The sequence below is a fragment of the Armigeres subalbatus genome, chromosome 2 (genome assembly GCF_024139115.2).
Source record: "Armigeres subalbatus isolate Guangzhou_Male chromosome 2, GZ_Asu_2, whole genome shotgun sequence".
Taxonomy (NCBI): Eukaryota; Metazoa; Arthropoda; class Insecta; order Diptera; family Culicidae; genus Armigeres; species Armigeres subalbatus.
The window spans coordinates 204,574,445-204,589,265 of record NC_085140.1 but is presented as its reverse complement, the minus strand read 5'-3'; the positions used below and the strand labels follow the sequence as shown (position 1 = coordinate 204,589,265).

The 14,821-nt window shown below is 36.0% G+C and overlaps 1 protein-coding gene across 5 annotated transcripts in view; it reads right to left on the bottom strand.

Moving 5' to 3' along the window:
* The window catches only part of LOC134211528 (triple functional domain protein), a 359,415-nt gene that overhangs the window by 64,106 nt on the left and 280,488 nt on the right, over positions 1-14,821 (bottom strand). For 3 of the 5 annotated variants that reach the window (XM_062688453.1, XM_062688455.1, XM_062688454.1), the window contains exon 9: positions 11,017-11,092. In XM_062688453.1, the coding sequence (XP_062544437.1) occupies positions 11,017-11,092 (76 nt within the window). The remainder of the gene's footprint in view (positions 1-11,016; positions 11,093-14,821) is intronic. The other 2 variants (XM_062688456.1, XM_062688457.1) reach the window with 1 other exon arrangement.

Here is a 14,821-nt window from a genome sequence, read left to right as displayed (position 1 = left end):
CAAGTTACCATTTTTGCATTCGTATATCATGAGGCTAACACGATGATACTTTTATGCCCAGGGAAGTCGAGACAATTTCCAATCCAAAAATTGTCTAGACCGGCACCGGGAATCGAACCCAGCCACCCTCAGCATGGTCTTGCTTTGTAGCCGTGCGTCTTACCGCACGGCTAAGGACGGTAGCCACTAGACTGAATAAAAATGAAAGCTAGAGAGATATTGTTTCAGCATTAGCTACTGGCCTTTTAATTTTTTCTCACATTCTAAAACTTTGGAAGAGTTCAACAATGTTTCGATGTTTATTAGTTTTGTAGTTCTTTAATCGATTATGGCTTTATGCTGATTGCTGAGTTAGTTGAATTGAGACTGAATAGTTGAATAGTAAGCAAGCTTTTGACAATCAACATACATCTTAACCTGTATACTTCTTTAGAATTGCATTTCTCAAAAATCCGGGAATGGCGAATCCCGCAAATAACCCAAATTTGCAATCAATCAAGAAGTACTGGACCGGGAAAATAAAACAAATAGTTAAATCGGTTGTTTTAAAAGTATAAGATTGCTAATGTCGCTTCAAATCGTGTGACCAACATCTAATTTGCCGCGGCCTGGCAGCCAAAGTACCGGTACTTAAGGACAATCCTCACTGAATTCGAAACTAAATGTACTCACGTTTTTAAGTTGTGTACTCAATACGGAAGCAACGCACAACTGTCATTTTTATTATTTCACGCATGCGACGCAGCAAAGCTAAATTAGGTGAGTACATTTAGTTTTGGTGAGGATTGTCCTTTAGTGTCAAATGTGGTTGACAAAACAAAACATTCTCTACAACATGACACAAAATTAACGGTCATATCTAACATACTTAAGTCATTATTGAGAAAACATGTTTAATGCTAACAGCGCCAGTAGAATTCTAGTATTTATGCTTCTACTGTTCAATTCGAAACCGTTTCCATTTCTATTATATAGGGTAACGGTACCAATAGTGGAGGTATTAGTAGATCCACAAAAGAAAATATTTTTAAAAAATTGATAATTATGGGAAATTTACTGCTTCATTATCTTAGTCAATAGATAAACTAATAAATAAAAAATGAGATAGATGTCATTTAATATCAACAATTACCAAATATTGCTTGCACCACTATGGGTACACCGTTAAATTAATTTTGGTTCCTATAGTGGTGCTATCCATTGCACAGTGTTTTCTAACCCAGGAATTCGTGATCGAAAATGTTTTGGCCATGAAAAGTTGGCTCAATGACTTCGGAGAAAAGTTTCAGTATGTTAAACTCCATATTTCGGAAAAAAAAAATTGTTTGACTAATTCCCATAAAAGTGAGATGGAAATTCTCTTTCCTACAATTATGAAGATACATCATTGGTGTCGTCGAGAAAGTTGTAGAAAAAGTTTCTACGAAAAATTTTGCTATATAAACTTTATTCCTATCTGCTATAGAAGTCGAGATACGGGTCGTTATTTATGAACGACCACCAAAAAACAGGGTACTTTCGTTAATATATTTTTTTAGATTTCTCAAATGTTCTACAAAGATCTCCGTCGCGATAAAAAACATGAACCTTTCGAAGACAGTTTCTTCTTATTTTCAATATTGACGAAGTTATTGACGATTTTTTGTTCAAAAATGAACATTTTGACATTAACTGCATACATGTAGGGGCAAAATGGGGCAGAATTTTAATTAGTGACGTGACTTTTTGATGATTTTTTTTTAATTACGCGTTGTTTCTTCCCGCGGAATTTGAAATTCATGTCAGTTCTGTAAAACATCCATCCATAATCATTTTGTATTTGGCTAAATCATAGGCCTGGCGTAAATGTAAAGACTAAAGATGACCCTGCAGACGTTGTCCTGCACAGTAGGCGAGAATGCGTGTTGTGATCTACGTTTTTAAAATTTCCATACAAATTTTAATTTCATTTTTTCATATTTTTTTCCAATTTTAGTCGAGATTTTTACATAAGAAAATATTCTGTAAATCCGTCGGGCATATTGAAACAAATTTGCTGAAGAAATGAAGAAAATCTATCCAGCCGTTTCTTGATTATGCACAATACAGACCAATTCATTTTTATATATAACAAGAAGAAGAAGAAAAGATGTTCATACGGCACTTATGTCAAGCTATGTCACATATATGTTGCAATGCAACCATTAGTGCATGAGTTATACTTCCCATTACCTAAATAAAAATATACCCCATTTTGTCCCTACATGTATGCAGTTAATGTCGAAATGCTCATTTTTGAACCGAAAATCGTCAATAACTTCGTCAATATTGATAATAAAATGAAACTGTCTTCGAAAGGTTAATGTTTTTTATCGCGACGGACATCATTTGTAGAAATCTAAAAAATATATTGACGAAAGTATCGTGAAAACCCTGATTTTTGGTGGTCGTTCATAAATAACGACCCATATCTCGACTTCTATAGCAGATAAAAATAAAGTTTATATAGCAAAATTTTTCGTAGAAACTTTTTCTACAACTTTCTCGAAGACACCAATGATGAATCTTCATAATTGGAGGAAAGAGAATTTCCATCTCACTTTTAGGGGGACTAGTCAAAAAAAAATTTCTAAAATACGGAGCTTAACATACTGAATCTTTTCTCCGAAGTCACTTTTCATGGCCAAAATATTTTCGATCACGAATTCCTGGGTTAGAAAACACTGTGCATTGGTTTCTTATGAGACTCGCCACTATTGGTACAGTTGCACCACTATAGGTGCAAGGGAGTCAATTTTGTTAAGGAAAATCATTGTTTTCAATAGTTTATCAAGCGAAATCTTAAGGTAAGTTGCATTTAACAGGATATTCAAAGCACGACGCACTATTGGTGCTACCTCCACTAAGGGTACGGTTACCCTATCTTGAGCATTCTAACATATAATAAACATATAAGAAAAAAATTAAAAAATTAATAAACATATAAGAAAAATCTAAAATAACACAAATAGGTGAATAGGAGTCATTTTTCACTTTTGTTATTGGCAATTAAAAGTAAAGGTTAGATTTCGAAAAATATCAAAACTGGGATCAACATTTTTGCTATCTTATCACTTCAATTGTAAGAATCAAAGCAAAGTTTTCATTATCAAACATTTTCTTCTTTTTTAAACACAAGAAACAGTGCATAGAACGCGTTAATCATCAATTTATCGAATGATGATCCTTCGTTTTTAACCTCACTTTTATGCCAATCGTTTAGCATTATATCAAATTATAAATCTCGTAATCTAAACAGACTATAAGCACCATCATTTCTTTCATCATTTTTTAGAAAGCCAAGAATATTTAAACGCATTGTAGAAAGCATTTTTTTTTAAACTACACGCTATTTAACCCTCTAACCAACATTTTTGTTTTCGCTCAAAATCACTATTTTGCTTTCTAAAAACGATCGAAACACGGTTTAGTCATTAAAAATGTTTTAATTCGCAATTTTAACAATTTTTTCTTGAACCTATTAATCTTTTTTGATTTTTCAACATATTTAGAGTTTGAAAATTCCTATTCAATGTTCACTTATTGTATTTTTGAATTATCAAAGGTATTTTTTTATTGTCCGTGTAACGAGTTGGATAACAATACCTAATGTGAACGAGTACTATACACATGGGGAAGTGTTGGCTTGAGAAATTGATTGTGAGTGATTTGACTATGCTATGCTAAGTTGCGAAGGCCGACGGAGGTCCTTCGTAGCTTAGTTGGTTAAAGCACCAGTCTAGCGTACTGAGCGTCGTGGGTTCCAGTCCCATCGACGGGAAAGTAGTTACCTCCAATACATGTTTCAAACAGAGCATTAATGATTAATCATAGATTTAATCATGATTAATGAATAATGGGTTATTTAATCATTATTCATTAATCATAATCATCCAAAAAATATGATTTAATCATTAGTCACTAATCGTCAATCATATAATTTTACATTCAATCATTAATCACTAATCATATTCATAATTGTTTTGAGTTTATTCATTAATCATCAATTTTAATCATTGCCTACATTGCTTTTATACATTAATCTCAATCATAATCATAATCATATAATGTTATACCTTTCAATAACCCAATTTGAAAGAAAGGTTTCTTGACTATTGATCACTATGCAATCATTCAATTTGATTATTCATTATCACTATACATTAATCATATCGATCGTTAATCATTAATCATACACATATTCTGTCAACATTTAATCACGATCGGTAATCGTTAATCATACTTCAAACGTTTTATTCATTAATCATAATCGTTAATCATCGTAAAAAAATGTTTTATTTTTTAATCATAATCTTTAATCATTGTCAAAAATGAATAAATCATCAATCATAATCGTTAATCATAGAGTTAAATGATTCAATCATTACCATTTTAATAATTCATTGGATGCTTTATTCATTAACGCTCTGGCAACATATTCCACATAATGTACATATTCACATATGAATTTTCATAACATTGCAAATTAACGTACAAGTCGGGTGTACAATTAAGTTTGATATAGGAAACGGAACGGAATATAGGCAATTAACTTTGATTGAACTGATTTGTTTATTTTGGTGAATTCGCGGTGGCTGTTGTAATAATATTTCAAGGCTTAAATTATGTCCAAGGAATTTCAATTCAACATGAGTTATGAATAATAATAACTTATGTAATATTCCTGTGCCAAAAGAGCGTGACGTGAGGAAATAATCATTCTGTATTTGTCGATAGCACTTGCAGGGCTGGTAGCGATGAATGCCGTTCAAAATAGTGACTTTAATGACCAGCGATGACGAAAAAGTGACCAAATAGTGACTCTCAATTGCAGAAAAAGTGACCAAATAGTGACTTTTGTATGGAGGTTTGAACCGGGTATAAAACTACAAGTTGCATTAGCATTGTTGCGGTATAATTCGCAGATTGCAAGTGTGTTATTTTTGATATTCTTAGGGTCTGTCTTATTTGGAGAATTAAACTTAAAAGTGACAGTTCGAAAATTAAAAAATCACCCAGTCATAAGGATGGCTGGTGCTATCCAGAAATTCCAATAAGACATTGGTAAAAAATGATTCGATATCTGTCAAAAGTAATCTTGCTCTGCGAACAGGGTTATTCGATAATTATTGAAATGTCACTTTCAAGTTTAATTTCAGTTTAATTCTCCAAATGAGACAGACCCTTAGAATGCTATCAGAAATCAAGAAAAGGCAAAAACAACAAAAGCATGAGGATTACTGCTACTGGTCACGCCCATCTTCATCGTTATGTTAAAATTATGTTGATGATTACAACATTTGTTGTTTAATATGACCTCGAAGTTTTCTGTGCAACAGCTAAAAAATGATATAAATTTATCTAATTAATTCCTAGACTATTTGGACTCACAAAGCTTATAAATCTTTGGTACGACCATTTGCGTGATTTTTTTTTATAATACGATTTTACCTGTTATTATACTATGGTTTATTAACAAATTTAAATTAAGTTTTTGAGATTTTGAACTCACCGTGGCATTCTAAGGAAAATTTCGAAAATCCAATAAAACTATGGGCTTTTATTAAAAATCCAAAAATTCTAATAAACTTTAATTTCTAAATGGCAGACTTTAGTATTAAAGTTAATTAAAAATGGGTGGCCAAATAATCTCCAGTTAAAACAATCTTTTGAATCTAATTAGATTTTTGTTTTGTTTTAGATTTGAAAAATCCGATCAATTCATTCACCTCCACACTAGTATTTTGGATATCTTTTCTTAATTGTTAATAAACTGAATCTTAATATGTGATTCTGGAATAATTTCAATCAAAAAATTTAGAATTTAGTGGCTTGTGCCAGAATTACTTATACATTTTTTTTCGAGACTTATCTCGAATGGTCGCAAGGTGGATTTAACAATCATACACGAATTTAACAACCATTTAACATCGACTCATTATTCTCCCTGACGTTGAGAAACATCATTGTCATGTGGTGAAACTGAAGTCACCGGAGGGTATTAACGCTCACCAGCAGACCACGAGGTTCTGGTACCAAAACTTCTAAATTCTGTACTCTTTACTTGAGGTTCGCCTTTCGCATTTTCACAAATTCCATTCGTGAAGAAAAAGATCATAGTTGACATGAATCGGAAATAACCTCACGATTTTCACGACACACTTGGAACTTCTTGGGTGCATATTTCCCTAATTTAATATATTGCTACCAGATCCACATTTGATTTGATTGATCATGGGCATGATGACCGTGCATTTCGTAGTTTCTACTCCGTGATTGTCCAGAACAATCGCAATTGCTCAGGGAACCAATGGATGGAAGCATGGGATTTGCTCTCCAACCTCAATTCGAGATTTGAATTCGAGAGCTCTTGTATTTTAAATGGTCGAAAACGGCGCTGGCCACGTCCTCACGGTCTATCGGGGATGGGAAGGAATTAATGATGCAGTCACTCGCCCACTGTAAGCCGAGAACGTATCTGCACTCGTCACGAGTTCATGCGGAATAGAATTGGAATCTAGGAGTTATGCCATGAAATAGGTTCGTCTTGGTTAAGGTGAACCGTTGTGACACTCAAATTCCTATGTGATTGTGTCATAAAAATCATCAACCATGGATTTGTAGTGGTGGAAACTTCCAATACCAATTCAGTAAGCATCCACGTGGGATTCATTTTTTGTTAACATCCGACAACAGTAAACATTGAACGTATTCGGAATAATTCAGCCCAATTTACACGCAGTAATTATCAATACAATTTAAGGATGGGATTAACTGATGGAATTTGTCAGAAAAGCATCAGTTTTTCTTTGGTTTAGGTGAATATTTATAGATTATGTTTTCACGATGCTGGCTGTTTATGTTTACATCTTAAACCGTTGTTGCCAGCTGCTCAAACACACCAAAAACAAGATCATTTTTTGCTCCGATTTTTCAGTTTTTACAATGCACTTCGAAACAGAATCAATAAGATATTATTACTGCATCAATACATAATGCGTTAGGAAAAGATTGATTAATTTTTATCGATATTTTACATGTTTTCGCTATGATTTCACAATAGTTCATATCGACATCACTGTCTGTTGCTGATCAATGATTGCTTGCATACGACGTGCAGAGTGTTGAAACCGGCGACGTCGTTGGCATGGTGCGTTACTGGGGGAATTTTTTCACTTTGTTCACTTGCTTATATATCTTCCCTAAATAAGCGATATGTGATAATATCATCGTACCGCCGCGTAAATTGAACTTCGAACTAAGTCCAGATTTGCTTTTTTAGTGAGAAGATAGTCAGGTATGTAGTCAGTATATGAATTAAAATTATCGGTGCAAATCAGAGTGGGTGGGGTGGGTGATTGTTTGACTGTATTGGTAAGCCGCAAGGCAGCCATTCTGAATGACATGTCATGAAGCCTTAACGCGTTGCCAATGTGGTAGTAATGGAAAGGTGGCTCTAGCGGTTTGATTGAAAGCTCGTTTCTAGCTCAATCAAACCGCTAGAGCAATTGCTAGAACATGAGAAATATATAGAAAGACACAAAAGTAGAAGAAATAGAACGGGTCTGGGATTGAACCCATGACCTTCTGCGTAAGAGGCAGAAGAGGTAGCCATATGACCACTAAGCCCGTTTACACATTTGATTTGGTTGACCATAATAGGTATAAATGATTTTCATTTTTTTTACAGCAGGTAATGCAAAAATAGTGACTTTACTGACCATTTTCCGAAAAATAGTGACTTTAGTGACTTTTGGATGCAAATAGTGACTTTTTAGTGACTAGACTCAAAATAGTGACCAAGTCACTAAAAAGTGACTCGCTACCAGGCCTGCACTTGATATTCTATTGAAAACCCACATTTTTTAATATTTATGGAAATACGCGACAGCACAATAGAACCGACAACGCAGCTTTGCCCACTCAGATCTCTATTTGACCGTGCTGAACTAATAAGTGAGTTTTTGAACTTAATATTTTGGATACAACTGTTAAGATCATTTTCAATACAAAACGGGGAAGGGCCGTTTGGCCTAAAATTATTCGGCTGAATGCCATTTGGCCGAAAGTGATTTGGCCAAATATATCATTTGGCCGAACAGAACTTTAGGCCGAAAGTCATGTATGTTCGGCCTAATGATTTGTTTGGTCTAGTGGCATTCGGCCAAATGGCTTTCCGCCGCATGAGCCAAGCGACCCTTACAATGGGACGATATCGTCAAATGCAACTTGTTGTGATAAATCGTACTTAAAATGAATTAATTTTTGAAACTCATCTCTAATAGGAAATAATTAAACATGATTCTCCGCCCTTAAAAATAAGTGAATTTTTAATTGCATATTGCGAGGAAAAAAATGGGTATCGGGGCGTCCTATCAAAAGTTTGTTTTTGGCTGTAGCTTCCGAGCCCATATACGTTTAGACGAATTTTCAATGGGAAACAGTGAGACAGGATTCTCCGTTGAACGCAAATTCATAGAAGAATTTCAGGAAGTATTCCTGAAGGAATACCTCACATTCTTAAATTTATCCAGTAATTACTTTAAAAATTTATCGGAATTTCTTAAAATATGCCTTCAAGAGTTCATTCGAGAATCTTTTTAGGATTTCATTTGAAATTCCATCGAAAATTAATTTGGGATTTTTTTCGGCAATTCATTCAGGAACTACTTCAGATTTTTGCTAATAACTTCTTCTTTACTTTAGGATTTTATTTAGAAATTATTTTAGGAATTTCCGAGGGGATAAATGGAACAATATTAGAAGGATTGTCTAACGGATTATCCGAAAAAGAGGAGTAGTTTTCCTCTTAATTTTTAAAGGAATATTCAATGGAATTCCTGAAGAAAAATCTGGAAGAATTCCGTAAAAAAATTCCTATTGAAAATTGGAGATGGAGATTGGAGAGCCCTTGAGCAAATTATATGAATACAACATGTTCACTTTCTCTTTTGCCGATATCCCTGATATTTGCCTGATTTTTCCAGGTTGACAATAATTCTCTTATAATTCCAGGTTTTCCAGATTTTTCTAGGTAGTCGACATAATTGGCAACCCGTTAACCAAAACGAAGCTCTGCCATAGAACTTCAACCCCGAAATTACAGTAAAATAGTAAGAGCAAATTACGCCAAATCGATTTTCCTACGTAAATTTTTTGTTAGAAACATCGCTACCAAATATTTTTTAATGTAAGTTTACATTTGAGCTCATTATTAATATAACTTCTTCTTCATTGGCGTTACACCCCCTACTGGGACATTGCTGCCTCGCACCTTAATGTTCTTTAAGCATTTCCACAGTTATCAACTGCGAGGTTTACAGTTATTCCGAAATAAATCATATGATATTAAAGAGATTAATAATTTCTTGTTAAAATAATTCTTGTCAAGGAATTTCTTTGCTTTTATGCTAGACATGAAGAAACTATTTAACTATTGAGATACCACGGAAAACTCGGAGCTTAAGAGCTTCTGAATTTCTTATCAAAAGAAAAAAAAACTATAACAATGACTGTTACAACAAAACTCATTCAAACGGCATTTAATAAATCCTAGGATTCGAACAGAAAAACAAACAATTACCAGAAAGATTGTTTCGAAAAACAAACAAGAGCTTTTTATTTAGTCTGCCGGAACAAAACTTAAAAATTGTTCAGCGTCTATTAAATTCCCGGTTATTTCCTGATTTTTTCCCGGTTCTATCGGATTTCAGGTTAATTCGCGATGCAGTGGGTAACCTGATAGGTGTATCGATGCTGTAGCCAACCTGCAGCTAAAATCACATAAAAATGGAATCAAAATAACTCGTGTGGTTTGGCCTGAAGCCTTTTCAACATCATGTGTATTCATCTTGTTTATTTCTATCTTCAAAGGTCAATTGTACATAAGATGTATCTGAGCATGAGATATCGCAACTAGCTACTATTATTCAGGCTGTACAAAATATCGCAAACGATAGCGATAGGTACCTACATATATACATATTTGACCATTAAAGAGTACAAATTGTCAACCGAGCATACATCAAACCAACCATGTATGTGGGAAAAGTCTGAAAACTAAGGAGTACCGCATAGAATCCAAACCAGACCACATACGACGAACCGCATTTTCCCATTCGTCCTGTCATTTTTCTTCACCACTTCTGTCGGGATGGCCCAGTTTATCACTGGAGGGTCTTTTCCATGTTCCAGGGGGACAATTCACATGGTTTGTTCTACAGCTAATAAAATGCTTTACGATCATCTCCACGACCCTCCAACAGCACATGGACCGGCCCATTTGCTTGGTTTCCTTCCGAACGATAAACACGGCATTTATGGTAATGTAATGGAGTTGATTTGGTGCTGCCCGTTTTCCGCTGCTGATGGATTTATTGACTCGATTTTTTAAACGTCGCCGTACGGAATTTACCTCCACGGCTATAATTAGTTGTGAAAACGTGTGTTAATGCCAATGTAATGGGCCCATCCGCCCTTTCCGGGTCGTTTTTTTCTTCTTCACCCAGAATATCGGAGTAAATCAACGAGAGAGCAATTAGCGACAATCATGGAAGCGCGAAGTGAGCTGCTTCGATCGTCATCGGTCGGGTCGGCCCGGGCCCTGATGGTGACATGACGGTGATATCGGTTTTATTGATTTCTTCACACTTGTTTTTGTTGAACGTGCCAAAGTGCAGAAGCCGCCGCTGTAGCGTGCGACAACAGGTATATGGAAGGACTCTTTTGTACACTTTCCGGAAGAGTTCATTATCGAGTTATCGACGATGTGATAAAAAGTAACATGTCGACATGAGGCGAGGCATTCATTAAGTGGATAGTTTGGAGAAATTTATTAGCAAAGTATTCTAGACTGGCTGTCGGCTTGGTTATTTATAACGAGTCTGATTCAATCTCAAAATGTGGCCACGCTCAAAACGTGTATTAAATAACTCTCATTTATCAACAAAACAATCGTTTTGGGAAGTTTTCGATGTTCTTAAGTCGCTAGTTACTTACCCACTGAAGCCCTTTCGTTTGTTGACCGGTGATGTGTGTTGATTTGGCAAAATGCAGTCATTTTCTTGGGGTACTTCTGAAATGATAAACAAAACAATAGGACCGTTAGACATTGAAGATTACTCAATTTAGTGTACACTCTACGTTTGGTTCTCTGCATCAATAAACAACGACTTCCCCCAACAACCTACGACTGCGATGGCAGATGAAGGATCGCATTCAATTCGAATTCGATGGACAGAAATAAAGTGCATGCTATTGGCGACCTTCAATCGCTTTGCTTGATTTATCGTGGTCATAAAACTACAAAACGATGGTCATTCGGTGGCATTTTCATTGACAAAACCCACATATGTGTATGTGGGATGGGTGTGCTGTATACAAAGCCAACAGCTCTTTATTCGAACGAGTCTGGATGTCTACAGAACTTAATGTGATGTGTGCGGCTCGAGAAAATTGCAGCAGCTAGCAGCGGTTGTCGTTCTTGGCCTACGAGCCGCCTGAAATCAAATGCAATTTATCAATCCTATTTAATTCTAGCGGAATTGTGTCTACTCGATCGCTCGTAAATGGTATACCTAGAGCAAGCGCGCGCAAATATTGAAATGGAGGAGGCACCGAGATTGAGCATTATTTTTCCAACTGAATAGAGTCCGAGGGCAGTCGGTTATTGCCACTATCCCTGACGGACTAGTAGAATGTTGTTCAGAATTGAAGACCCGATTAGCGCAATTTAGAATGGAGATGTTTTTGAATCAAGTGGATTGCACCCGCATAAATAGGTAGGTATGATGATAAAAATTGAGCCTTCTGCTTGGGCTTCATTTTAACTTTAAATCGTGATACCTTATCATGTACATTATTGGCGGTACCAGCCATTGTTGTTTGATGTTACATCACTTGGTGCAAGAACGATGCCTTTGAGAACCGTTGTTCGGTGGTGCCCTACTTATGGTTCCTCCATGAAAATTATACCATCTGAACGTTTTGCATTTTCGGTACAATTAAAGGTCTGTCTTAATTCCTTGAGCTTGATGACTGTAAATTCTGTAGTTGCTACTCCGTGATTGACCAGAACAATCTCAATTGTTCCTGTAAGGGCCGATCATGTTCTTACAGTCATCCGGGATGGGAAGAAAATGATGATGTAGTCATTCGCCACTGCAAGTCGAGTATACCCCCACACGTTCAATCATGATATACTGGGGTGGATTCGAACGTAATTCTATCGAGTCGAACATGTTTGGCATTACGGGTTTCGATTCGATCTCGAAAACGACTCATCGTTCGAGTATGCTCGAGGAGATACAAGAATAACGAGATGTTTTGGCATTATGAAAACTCGATAGCACACTGAAAAACGACTCAAGTCGAATGAAAAACACTCGTCACCTTTATAGCTTTCGAATGTTGTTCGAGAGTTATTTCTTGCTGAAAGTTTTTAATTATATTTGTTATTATTTCTCTACGGGAAGAGAATAAATGTTTTATTATTGTCTCTTGAAGAAAAAAATGTCATAAGTATACCTACTTTTATAGTTTCCAGACAATATGCAATCTCTAATTATCCCGAAATCCGCGTAAAAACGACTTCAACTAAAATCGTTTTTTTTTAGTTTTCACGTATTTCTTGACGATTTCGATAAATCGCGTGAAAAATCTATGAGGAAAATCTGCGTAAAAACGTGTATATTCCAAAATCTACGTAAAAATAGATGAGTTAAATAAAAAAACGCACATGAGATGACCCAAGTGCATTTAAATTTAACACATGGGAGCATCAAAGTAATTTATTATCGAATCCTTCTTTAGCTTTAAATTATTTAGCTCAAAATTGGATCTGTGGCATAAACTCGAATTAACATAAAACTAATAATTTGTGCCGTAACAATATCTCAATTTACAAAACATGTCGTATCGGCATAATGTTTAAATCGGTTGCAACTGCTCCATAAATAATATTGCTTTTTATAGTCATTGAGCACAATTTGCTTGTTTATAAATTAATTGCCAATTCATGCCCTGAAGGATGCCTTTCCAACACGCAACATGCTACACGCAGATGAAATTACTATTATTCTCTCTGTTTACTCACATTCGCCATGCGCTGAAGGTTGTCTCTCCAGCGGGCGGCATACTAAACACGGAGAAAGCTATCTCTTATTCTCTCTGTTTACATTTCGTTTGACAGAACATACTCGATTGAGCTAGTACAGCACCATTCGAAATCTTGTACTGCGACTGAATGAAGTCGAACGAAATACATAATGCCGCAATTTTTTCGAAACGAATCCAAAAACATGCGAATCGAGTGATTCGATTCGAGATGCACAATGTCACCCCTGTTTTCCGCGAGCGGTAATGTCCGCCAATTTACCTGAGGATTAGTTTCAGATTTGACATTTGTGGAGGTCTGCAACTGCACCTGCATTCTGTCCAAAGTAGTAAATAAGAAGATGTTGATGAGGTAGATCCACACAAAAGATATTTTAGTTATAAGATAAAGTTTGTCGTTTCGGTTTCCTTTGTTCTGCTGTCTGAAACATGTTGGGTATAGAGTATTAAGCGATGAACTTAAAAATAATTAAAGCCTGTCCACGTTAAATTTCGGACACCCATCTTCAAATGCGATTTTTAAAAATTTTCACAAACAATTGAGAAGAACAATTTACACACAGCTGAACCTCTCCGCTTTATGTGATACTTTCAGCATGTTTTCATTCTCGTACAAATTGATGAAATGGCTAAACATTAACTGGACATCATCTCAGCACAGACAAACAGACGTAACACTTCCCATTTCAACATCGTTCACGTGTTCAACGGTTGATTTGAAATACATCTGTGCTACGCGATTGTGCCAAGAGAGGCGCTAGTGTTCAATCGCTTTGACATTTGATTAGTGTATATGTTGCTGAATGTTTTCTGTGTTGATGACGATGATGATGATGATTGATATAGATGTATGAGTTAGGAGCAAACGTCAAATGGGAAATAATCATGGCCGACCCTGTTTCTCGCGATTCTGATAACAGGTGGCAGTAGTGTTTTCTGAAAAGCGAATGACGATATTTTTTCGAACAGTTTATATGAAGAGTTACGTCTGTTTGTCTGTGATCTCAGTGTCCGAAATTTAACGTGGACAGGCTTTAAAAAATCACTTTAATAAAATTTAAAAAAAGTTGGGTGCAGAGCTGTCAAATAGTTTTTTCCTTCATTGACATTTAGCGCCCTATCCTCACCAGCAAAAGATGTTTCGGACAGCGACGACAGTGACAATTGTTATCTTGTAACTAAAATATCGTTTATCCACGCGTTCTTATTTACTTCATTTCTGAGAATACTCGGCACATCATGTGCAGTATACCTCCACAAATGCCACAAGCCTGGTCTTGTGGTCACATGCGGTTATACATGGGAAAGAGTTGTGAGTTAACCCGAAGATAACAATTCAAAATAATTTAGAGACATTAGGACGAATTTTACAAACTGACATGTTTTTCGGACGTCATAGATGAATAATACGGCAAATGCTAGGTAAAGCGTACCATTGGTACTTCGCGTACCTGAGGAAATAAAATAGACCCCATCTCGCGTTCCTTAGCTTCTTACCCAACTCCTATCCCTACTCTCTCTTCGTGGTGCTGGCCGGGATACTAGCATCCTTAGGGAAGATTGGATAATCAACCCCGGTGAGAACTATGGTCGTATGCTGACAAGGAAGAGGGGTTTGCTCCGGAGGTGCAAATCTTACTGAGCGTCTGGTCTCCATGTTAGGGGCGGCTGATCATCGTCCGAGTGCCAG